We start from the raw sequence: 11590 nt of genomic DNA, 5'->3' as shown, positions 1-11590 counted from the left end.
AGGAAAAAGGAGGAGGAGAAGGAAAGACAGCATAGAGGAGAGCAAAGAGAAAGAAGGAAGGCTCATTTCACACCATCTTTCCCCATTTTGTCTTTGTCTGCGTCCAAGGCAGAGACAAATCGCGTTGACCCTGTGAGTGTGTATTTTGGAGCAAAGCTCCATAATGAATGCAGGCTAGCTCAAAGATAAAACTGCTTCCTGTAGAAAGAGGACAAACCTCAACCACATCAAGTCACTATGCTCAAAAGCTTACAGGCGAAAAACAGGGCTTGCATGCCAAAGTTGACTGAGGGCATGTCTAATTCAGTACCGTGACGTCAAATTTTAATAACCTCACACGCGGGATGAAAGCCTAAACAAAACAGGTATTCTCGTAGAAGCAAAGAAATAAATTTTGGTATTTTTCTTCACACTCGGGAGTAATGCTATTATATAATTCTGATTCATCTCAGCAACAAAGAGTAAAAAACAAAGGGAATCAATGTCAGTCTTCAGAATGCGGCAGTACAGGACAAACACAAGACCCAGAGAGGGATGCGCTGCAAACTAATGATCTTCAATCACACCGTCTGACAGACGCTTATAATAGCTGACTGTACCCTCTGTGCAAAATGAACTACATCAATCACTGCCGATGATACACACAGCCAAACCTTTTTCTTTCAACAGATTTTGTTTGTGGAGCGCATGACAAATTGGATCCACAATCACATGGTACTGGGTAAACGGACTTGTTTTCATGTATCTCGCCTGTGCATCAACCGATTTTCTTGTGGCGTAAATCCATTACCAAGATTTGGATCCAAGGAATTGGATTTGGCAATGAATCAGACTCATACAGACTACACTAACCTCTCTACACTACCAAAAATGACACATTTACAGTATGATGTGTAATATTCATCGTAGCACAGCAGGAGCTCTATCTTGCATACATTTTTACAGCAGTGGAACATAATTTAAAGCCATATGGAGTCATTTTCTCCCAATTAAATCTCTTACTGTGGTAATTTAAAGCGATGGCAGTTACTTACCTTCATGACATGTATGAAAACCTGTATCCTGAAATATGTCTTAATGTGTTTTTGTCCACACAATGAAATTCAGTTGGGTCCAGTGTTGGTTTGGACCCTACTGACTTTCATTGTAGAGCCAAAAACGTCCTTCTTTCTGTTCTGCAGAAGAACGAATTTACATGAGGGTGAATAAATGATGACAATTTTAATTTTGGGTGAACTATTTCTTTAATCTGTGGTGAAATACTGTGAATTTGGCGACGTCCGTCACAATGGCCAACAATACGTGTTTGGTGTCTGAAAACAAGTTCTAAACCATCTACTCCTTTACAGATTAAATTGGTGTTTATCTACATCAACAATCAGGAACAGAGGAAAGGTCAATAAGCAGAAACCCGCATGGAGACAGAGAATGTCTTTGAAGCTCTAGGATCTAAGACCATGGCCTAATTGTAGTGACTGATGAGCTCGGGCTGCCGGCAGAAGCCTGGAGGGTGGAACCTAATACCTCATGGCAGCGGTGCTGGCTTGCCATCCAGGATGGACCTCTCTCAAGGGGGAATGGGGGTAGGGTGCTCAAAATCACTGTCATTTCAAACCAGCGTCTCTTCCGCCAAGGTCAGAGTGAACAAGGCAATAGCAACCTTGCCCTGAGCTACAGCCCCAGATAGAACCATTTTGCTATGTAGCAGATGAACGTGGAAGGACAAATGGTGTCTATCAAAGACGGTAAACTTAACATTCACAAACAAGGGCTACCTGTGAAAGACAACTCTGGAAATCCCGAAACATCCCAAACGGGCATGGTTTCTGTTTCAAATAGCTTGGGCTACAACACAACAATGGTTCATTTTGTAGATTGATTGGTCATTGCTAGCATGTCCCGTCACAGAAATGCCTGGGATAACTGATGGCGTATGATTTCTATAATCAACAGAAATTGAAATTATGCTGACAGCATGTACATGAATCGAACCGGAGGCACACTGCTTTACTTCTTACAAACATAAAGCTATTGTAAAGGGGAAAAAAGCATCATACATAACTCCTAGTCACATCCTGTACTAACTAAAGAGATTTGTTTTGAGATATTTGAAGCAAATAAAATATCCGAGTTTAAAAACCCATTCTGGCTGTGAATTTGATTTGGTTTTAGGTTTATGAAAAGGCTATAAAAGCATCTTCAAGAGCATTGTGCAATGCTGATTATTTAAAGCAAGAAAACACAGGTTGTTTTGTTCCAGCGAGCCTAGAAAATGCAAGGGGTTGTTAAGGGTAAATTAAATCCAAATCTGGCCTTTTCCCTCATCTGTGCCACAGAAAATAAGACTCATCATTAAATTCTCCAGTCGCAGTCCTCCCCCTCCCCTAAACGCCACGCAAGGATGCACCTGTGCTGGGAAGATAAGCCCAAAGGAGCGCTTCGGTATTGTTTGCAGCTCTACCCAATTGTTTATCATTAAAATGGAAGAAAAAAAACAGGGGGGAAGGGGACAGAATAGTTAGCAACTACATAGATAAACCTCGTCGTAGTCTCCGCCGAATCCAGAAGTGAACCACAACCTTTAGCTGGAGGTAAAACAACGGAATGTAGAACATAGCGTGGGGAGGAACACAAGTAGTTGAGGCCACTTACTCTGATATCGTTACGTCTGACTTCTATATCGCACACCGCGTGGCCGTGGTTGGTAGCACATCTGGAGAAGCAGCAGTACTGGCAGACAGCCACATGCTCGGTTTCACAATGATATAGTCTGTACTCGTCGTGCTGTGGGCAGCTCCAGGCCCGCACGTCCTCGGCATCCACCAGTAAGTGTCCAGCGTTAGAAGAGGGTTGTTGGAGATGGGTCTGTACGTGGGAATGGCAGCAGGGCGCATTGCACCTGAGGCAAACCTTCTGGGCTTGAAGCGGAGGGCCGCGCCGGCACAGAATGCAGTGCAAGACCGCAGGAGTCTTCTCAACGTTTAACGCGTTAAACTTCTCCACAATGTTGGACAGTTTGTGGTTCTTCTCCAGAGCTGGTTTTTGGCTGTAGGCATGGTTGCATTCGGGACAGCGAACCATTCCTGTGTCTTTAGACCAGGCCTCGTTGATACACATGCGGCAGAAGTTGTGTTTGCAAGGGAGCTGAACCGGCTCCGAGAACACGTTCAAACAAATAGGGCATATGAGCTCCTCTTCCAGACAATTCTTCCAGTTCTCAGCCATCTTTAATGCTGACAAGTCAAGGTAAAAACTGTATAAAATAGGTGCTCCTCTGTCGATACTGAAATGGGTGGAGTGGGAACCACAAGGACCTTGTTTTATCCCACAAACCTCAGCTTTGTGCCAGTGAGAGTGTGAATACTCCAGAAGAGTATACTTTGAGCACACTTTAGCTCAAGGCAACATCATTACACCACCCACTTCTTCATTCGTTCGTGTCAACTGTAGGCGTCGCGAGAATTTGGTGTTGCAACAGCACTAAAGTGGACTTTTCGGTCTTGTGACTTCAAATGCCAACACACTAGTTCATATTCTACACGTGTGGCCGATTCCTGCGCTCACTAGTTATATGAATAATCTAGCCTGACAGCTCCTCGTTTAACTTACTAGGTAAATAGGCCGTTTTTCGCGAACAGCCTCGAGCAAGAAACTAATAAAAGCTGTTGAAAGTAAATTAGTATTCTCACGACCAGGCTTTTGTTGTTATTGTCCGCTGCTATTTTGACATCGCATCACACACAATGACATGGATTTTATTTCCAAAGAGGATTAAAATGGTTCCGCTGGCTCTCCATACAGACGTGCGTTACACTTTATATTAAAATAACGTAACGTTACTCATATCGCACATCCCCCGTAGCGTCTTATAAATCTGAATTTCATACAAAACAACGATCTTAACCAGACCAAACGGGTTAATTCTTACACATATGTGTAGACTAGGCTCATACTAGACTTCCCCTCATTATAACAAAGGAACACAGAGAGAACATACACTGGTGTGTAACCAAGTCTAGAGAAAACTGGAGTGCCGAGTGCCTTCACTTTGATCTCTTCAGGCGAGAAAAGACGAAGTCTTACTCCGATACACCTCCAAAAATAAACATTTTAAAGCGAAACGGAGTGGTTCTCGCTACTGGAGTCTGTCATCTGCCATCTTGCGTCCCTCTTTAAAAATGAAAAAGAAAACGTCTCTGTTTGGCCCCCATCAAGCCTCTCTCGCTTTAGTGCTTAAAAGAAATCAAAAGTGGATTACAGGCGTGCGCTTCTTCGCTGCTTCCGAGTCCTATCGTGGCCGATTCCTGAGAGCGTGCATCCATGGGTCGATCCTCAAAACGGGCCGATCTCACCATGGTATTATTTATGGTCCCCCCCCCTCTTCTCTCGTTCAGGCTTTGATCAGGGTTGGAATGCAGGGACAGAAAAGAGAGTTTCAATACACACAGAGCTTCACACTCGCTCCTCCCCTCCCAACGACCTCTCCGCCAATCACGTGACTCATCGCCGCTTTGACATGCCAAAAGGAGGGGCTTCCAGCAACGAGGCGGGGCTTTGTTTAAAAGGGCATCGACATCGGGGGAATAACGCGAAGATTAGTGGGGATTTTGAATCATACCAGCGACTCGAACATTTGTAATTTGTTCACTAAAATCAGAAAAGCAGAAGCTTCTAGGACACAGAGACAACAGCACAGAGATAATAAGAAATAAAGATATGTGTATAAAACAGAAATAGTAATAATTAATGCTTTCAGTCTCATTTTCAATTTGGTATATTATTTTGTGCTTTTGAAAATTTGTATTTGTCTTTTAACTATAAGGCTTAGTTTATTTACTTTATTTTAGTTTTAATATTATTGTTAGCAGCGGCCTTTTCTGCAAGTTATGCATCCAGCTGTGACGAGTGTCATTTATTATGAGTGGCAAAGGGGAGACTTCAGTGAGTAAAAATTATGATTCTGTGCGTAAACGAGAATGATTCATTCAAAAGATTTGTTCAAATACAATGATTCATTAACGAACAAAACAGTACTGTCTCTGTGCTGAGTAGTGTTGGGGAAAGGTACTTTTAAAAGTAATGCATTACAATATCGCGTTACTCCATAAAAAAGTAACTAATCCCGTTACTTAGTTACTTTTTATGGAAAGTAATGCGTTACGTTACTTTTGCGTTACTTTTAAAATCTGGACAGGGCTTGCTTGTTTGTTTTAAAAATAAAAAAGTTCTATTTTTGGCAAATATAAAAGCCTTCGAAATGAATAAGCCTCAGGCTGAAGGGAAAGTACTTTTACGTCCGTACAGTAGAAAGCAGAAGAAGACATTTCAACACACTTCAGCAATAAAAAAAGACACAAATGTTTGTCTAGAGTAATTTGTGCTTATTAGTATGAACTGGATCATCGAAGGTCAGAAGCAAAGACATTGGTTAACAGAATGGGATTAAATACATAAAGCATATTTGTGTTGTTTAACATTTAATTATTGCAGGTTCGCGTCATATTCTGAGTTGCATTATTTGTATTCATTTTGAGGAATACTGAATCTGTGTTGTTGTTTTTTTGTGAGTGAGATAAATGAATGCATATTCATATTTATTTTAGAACTACAGTAACATCTGATTTCTCTCAACATTGGGACACCAGAGCTGTCAATCAATAAATTGGAAAAAAAAAAGTAACTTGCGTTACTTATTTGAAAAAGTAACTCAGATATTCTCTTGTAAATTAAAAAGTAATGCGTTTCTTTACTAGTTACTTGAAAAAAGTAATCTGATTACGTAACTCGCGTTACTTGTAATGCGTTACCCCCAAAACTGGTGCTGAGTGATGTAAAATAGTTTTATTAATACACAAATATGGAGCCACTCTAATTAATGACCCTTATTTATCAGAAAAGTGTGTTATTTTGTGAATCTGAGTTTGTTTACTGGCTGATTTCATTTCAATTTCAATTTCCAACCCATACCCAGCTCTACATGACCTTACATCAGTTGTTGTTGCCCTTTTAAGAGGAGGTTCGTCATCACCAAAACCATGATCAGTTCAGGGAATGGGTGAGAGGGGGGATTACGGGGATTTCTTACTCGAGCTGTAATGACATGAAGTTGTTAAATTCGCTGACATAATCCAGTCCTTCCCACATAGGAAACTACTCAAACATAGGAAACTACACAAATATCCGACAGGTGACGTAGACAGTACAGGAAAAAAGAAGTCACATTCAGAACTAATAGTGTTTTTGAGATGACAAGCACTTGCTCATACTGTAAATGTTATTACACATATGATCAGCAATCCCAATTTGCCATCTCACAATCTTCTAGACAAAAGGACAGAATGCTGAAAACTCTAGAGGCTTTTTTTTCTGTATGCTGTCCTCAATTGGAACCAATTATACAAAGTCATTTGAAACCTGCACCTACCTAGTCATGTGGTGCCTCATTTTGTTGGGTCATTCTGGTATTTATATGACATACACCAAGATCAATGATCCAGTGCCAAAATGCACATACTGAGTAAAACCTATGATGACCAGCATGCACTTAATTATTTTCTCTTGTATTGCACATTGGTTTAGCTATTAAAATGTATAATGTACAGTATGCAAAATATGTTAAATGGCTTTTATTAGGTTCACAACTTTTTTCAAATAAACAATGGATGGATGAACTGAATCTTCTAAAAGGTTTGGTTGTAGGCCTATACAAATTATATTTTAGAGCTTAAAATGGGTTAATGCTAAACCAGTAACTACAATTTTGTCTCGAAGTATTTATTTAGCAAAGACAAGAATATCACATTGAGACATTACTATTATAAAACGACATATATTTGCAAGCAAAAGTAATCAAACAATGGCCAAAAGCACGAAAATAGCTCATACATCCTAAGCCACAGCTCAAGACTCTGACACATTTGTGTAAAAATGTGAACATTTTCTAAAATAAATCAAATGTTTCCTACAATAAATAACCATGAAATATGAATAAAACATCAGATGTGCTCATTGTGCCCAAACCAGTAGTTGACCAATTATTTTAACCATCTAATGCCTGAAATATTAAGACGTTTCTTCATGTTTTTTTTGCAACGATCATACAGGAAATGCAACTTCACAAATGTGTCAAAATGGTATTTTTACTAAAAGTTAAGAATATAAATTTGGCAATAAACATTTTAATTTGGAAAACCCTTATACAAAACTATTTCTGTAACTTTGAGAAGTCAGTTTGCCTTTTAACATCAGACTGGCCAAGGAATTCATTACCGTCTTGACAACTCAAAATAAAGTGAAATTGGACATTTGGTACAAAAATAAGTTAGTTATACATGCTAGTACAACACAGAGTCTGCATTTCCGTTCATGTGAACTATGACATACATACTTTTCAGTAATAATAATCACTGATAGCAAGGAGTAACTGAATTAATTTCAAAAAGTTATAAAAAACAGATATTACTGGCCACAAAACAACTTCAACATCTGGCTGAATTACAAAGACAATGTAGACGTCCTGACAGTATAAAAGAAAACACCACATATATCCATGCAATTCCATATCATGTATCCCTGGAACACTGCTGAACATATTGCAAACATGCCCTTTCTCAGAACACAGTGTATTTTTTCACATAAAGGTGAAACATACAGGCAAGGGAGATGCGATTCAATTTGGCTTGATTATCAACCCATTTAACTATACATTGAAACTTCAGTTCAGAACAGGAGGTTTGGGGGCAGTACTGTTCAATATGGTCCCAAACCACTAGACTGGTTAAGCCGTCTATTCATTTTTGGTCACATACTCAATATAACAGTTAGCAAACATAGCAAATTAAGGCAGGTTTCAATAAGATGGGACCATACATTCTCTCTTTAGTGTCTCTTGCAGTATTTGGCATCACCATTCTCCATTCAGGGTCTGTTGGCAGCATGCCTGGTCTTAGGGAGTGTCCACGACTCATTTTCTTTCATCTTCCCATGCGTACAAGAACATTAGATAGCCTTGACATCAATGAGGTGGCTGTGTTGGGCACCCTGCCTTAGGGTCTTGATGTTTTGTAGCCTTCGTCCATGCAGAGTGAAGCGAGACCACGTCAGCAGCTGCAGAAGGGCACAGGAAATGGGCACGAACACCAGCAGATAAAAGCAACCCTGACGCAGTGGAACAGGGACCGCAGGAGCTGCAATCGGTGCTTCTGCCATCGAGTTTCTCTCGAAGATGTCATATCCTGGAAAACGATAGAGGGTGATGAGAGACACAAATACACTTTTTATCCGTCAAAGAATCCTGAAACAAATGTTATCATGGTTTCCACAAAATAAAGCTGCACAACTGTTTTCAACGTTGATATTAATAAGAAATGTTTATTGAGCACCAAATTAGAATGATTTCCGAAGGATCATGTGACACTGAAGACTGGCGTAATGATGCTGAAAATTTAGCTTTGCCACCACAGCAATAAATGTACATTTTTAAATGTATTCAAATAGAAAATCTAGTTTAAACTGCAAAAATATTATCATTTTTACTATATTTGAATCCAATAAATGAAGCCTTCGTGAGCACAAGAGACTTCTTTAAAAAAAAAATAATAATAATTTTACCAAACCCAAACCTTTTAAACAATAGTGTAATTTCAATTTAAAACCTAACAAACTGCTCTGTGTATATTTTATTCTTGAAAAATTTGCTCATACTACAGTTCTCTAAAATAAATGCAATTTGGTTTAATATTTTGTTATTTAACGCATTAAATTTAACATATTTTTGCATGCAACTTAAGTTTTGAAATACATTTTTGTGGCCACTAAAAACATATTTATATATAAAAATAAAAATACACGCATATAAGATTTAAATAATACATTTAAATATATTTATAATATATATTTTAATATATTGTGTAAGTCCAATGCAGGATTTATTAGACTGATTCTTTGTTGTTGGCTCTTGTATGAAACATTTGCTTCATTTCCCCTCATTTGTAAGTCACTTTAGATAAAAGCATCTGTTAAATAATTGAATGCAATTACTAAATGTGAATGTTACATATAATGCATGTTCATTCACTGCACACACACCTGTGTAGAGACACAGCAGCCAGGTACCAATTAGAGGGGCAAAGGTCTGGCCAGGCTTGGTTACCAAGGCAACCATACCAAAGAGCAGGGCAGAAGCTGCTTGTTGTCGGCGGTTCAACACAAAGTCCTCATCCACTAGGTCTGTGATCACCAGGTTCAGAAGTTTACAAGTGCCCTCGGTGAAGACGCGATTACTATGGAGAATCAAACAATGCAATACAATAATAAAAACAGACAAAAGACAATGCTGATGAAAGATTTTCTAAACCTGTTCTCAAGTGTGCATCTTTTTATTAACTAATTAGTTAACTTAATAAATGGTGAAAATGTGGGTTTTTCTCATCAAAGTTATAGACTAGTGCATTACCACAATAATTAAACGATTTTACTTAAAGCGTACTGTAAGTAAATTATAATTTTTAATGCATGTTGCTTGTTTGAATTGATTGTTTTTTCAAGGTTTGGCCTGCGTCATTTTGCACTTTATCATCACCTAAATTATTTGCTATTTTTACAAAACCAGTAATTTTACTAGAAGTGAATGAATATGACATGACAAAATATTTAATTCATAAGTATTTAGTACAAAAGGATTTTCTTCAATAAAAAAATTATAATTTTTCATTAACCAATGTTCAAGATTACTTTATTCCTAATTCTAACTATTCTCCCTGTTTTGCAATGCCATATAGTTGACAGTAACAGTATAGAGAGGACATGTGTGTTGTCGCTCAGCATGTGTTCTTGGTCTGTTAGCATGGATATAACTTCTCTCTTTCAAGTCTTGAACCAACATGGATTTGCTAGCAAACAAAAGCACACCTGCTCCTTTTAAACAAAAACTAATAACCAAAACATTCACAAAGTTTTGAATTTCATATCACATATGAGGCAGAACACCTGCAGTCTGAAAGCACAGGGTCTCGTGGAACGTTCATTTCTCACCTAGCAATAAAGATGCAGAGCAGGTACATGTGGTCCGCCCCGGCAAAGAGCATGGCCATGCTGAGGCCCAGCTTCAGAAGAAAGAGCCCGCGGACAACCTGGTAGACACCCAGTCTTTGGCACAGCGTCAAAAAGTAGAGATTGTTCAGATGAGGTGCAATGTAAGAAATGCCTGTGTCACAGGAAAATAGAAAAAGAGAATTAAAAAAAAAAAAAAAAAAAAAGTATCTCAGTTTTCACACAAATATTAAGCAACACAATGGTTTTCAGCATTGACAATAATAATGCCATTGGCCATGTGAATGGTTCCTTTCTGTCTTACCCAGCAGAAAGGAGCCGGTGGAAGCAGAGATACGGTCTGACAGGAGGTGCTCCAAAAACAGAGGAAAGAAATTGCTGTTGAAATGGCAGTGGAATACCTGCAGATGGTGGGTTAGAGGACAAACATATAAAATTGGGTCTCTAATTGGATGATTAGAGAAAAAAAAATGTCTTTTGTGCATGTTTGCTCATTTTTACCTGAACAAGGTTCATAGAAACAAACCACATAAAGTTCTTGTGGCGGGACAGCTGCTTTAGATATTCCCCAAGAGTGACTGGCTTCTCAGGTGAGGTAAAAGGAGCCTGACCGACACTCAGTCTATTAGGATGTCAAGGAGGATGTGCAATCAAATGGAAGGCAACGAAAGAAAAAAAAAAGATGAGGGGAAACTTTTACAGTGAATAAAAGCAAGTAAAATCACTGCAACACAAATGGATTATTACTTTAATATGAAGTTGTTTCAATTTTAGCATTTTAAATGTTCGTACGTTTTTGTAGACCAGCAACTCTAGAAAAGTGCAAAACAGCTAAATAAATGGATAACTGAATTATAGAATTGAAAAAAATTAAAAAGTAAAACCAAGATGACAACAGTTTTAGGATTCAAAACTTGAGCAATACTGTGTGGGTGGAATAAATAATACAGAACACAGCTTTCATGTTCCTTTTTTCTACAGTTTTCAGCTGAAACCGTTATCAAATTTAAACCTGAAATTAAATTGATTATTTGTTTGAAAGCTGCGATATTTACAATATCCATAGGTGACCTGCTAAACCAAATATATATTTTTTCCTCCATTAAAAAAAAATTACTTTGAAGCCATATTAATGCTTGATAAGAAAAAACAGCGGTAGACTAACTGTTAAAGGAACAGCTTTTAGTAATAAAAAAAAAATAAATAAAAAGTGCTCATTTACTCAACTCCATATTGTTTTCTTTCTTTTGTAAAACACAAAATGAGATGCAAGGCAGAATGTTTGAGCTGCACTTTTTATGGGAAATACCACCAAACTCAAGTTAAAAATGCATCCTGAATATATAATACAATGTATCCTAAACTCAAGCAAGGTTAATGTAGTTAGTTAACTAAAACTAAAACCATAAAAATTGTTACTTAAACATGATCTGAAATAAAATATTTTAAAAAATTACTTTATTTCAGCTAGTTGCCAATGCAACATTTCTTGTTTTCATTTAGTTTAACTTAATGACCAAAATAACAAAAACTGGAATAA

General features: G+C 38.0%; 2 protein-coding genes across 3 annotated transcripts in view; both read right to left on the bottom strand.

Annotated features, from left to right (window-relative positions):
• Positions 1–4474, bottom strand: part of LOC107581594 (probable E3 ubiquitin-protein ligase TRIM8) — a 9603-nt gene extending 5129 nt beyond the window's left edge. The window contains exons 1-2 of one of the 2 annotated variants that reach the window (XM_016267222.1): positions 4259–4474; positions 2653–3155 (exon numbers count right to left, since the gene is read on the bottom strand). In XM_016267222.1, the coding sequence (XP_016122708.1) occupies positions 2653–3117 (465 nt within the window). In that variant the 5' untranslated portion in view covers positions 3118–3155; positions 4259–4474. Of the gene's footprint in view, positions 1–2652 lie in introns of both variants that reach the window. The other variant, XM_016267221.1, reaches the window with a different exon arrangement.
• A 2208-nt stretch (positions 4475–6682) lies between these two features.
• LOC107581593 (transmembrane protein 180-like) overlaps positions 6683–11590 on the bottom strand; it is a 10629-nt gene continuing 5721 nt past the window's right edge. Inside the window, exons 5-9 of the mRNA XM_016267220.1 lie at positions 10552–10672; positions 10355–10451; positions 10033–10204; positions 9088–9281; positions 6683–8234 (exon numbers count right to left, since the gene is read on the bottom strand). Coding sequence (XP_016122706.1) covers positions 7999–8234; positions 9088–9281; positions 10033–10204; positions 10355–10451; positions 10552–10672 — 820 coding nt within the window. The 3' untranslated portion in view covers positions 6683–7998. The remainder of the gene's footprint in view (positions 8235–9087; positions 9282–10032; positions 10205–10354; positions 10452–10551; positions 10673–11590) is intronic.

Source organism: Sinocyclocheilus grahami, unplaced genomic scaffold (assembly GCF_001515645.1).
Source record: "Sinocyclocheilus grahami isolate Dianchi unplaced genomic scaffold, SAMN03320097.WGS_v1.1 scaffold36.1, whole genome shotgun sequence".
NCBI classification, from domain to species: domain Eukaryota; kingdom Metazoa; phylum Chordata; class Actinopteri; order Cypriniformes; family Cyprinidae; genus Sinocyclocheilus; species Sinocyclocheilus grahami.
The sequence above is the reverse complement of the archived record's forward strand: the minus strand, read 5'-3'. Positions and strand labels throughout refer to the sequence as shown.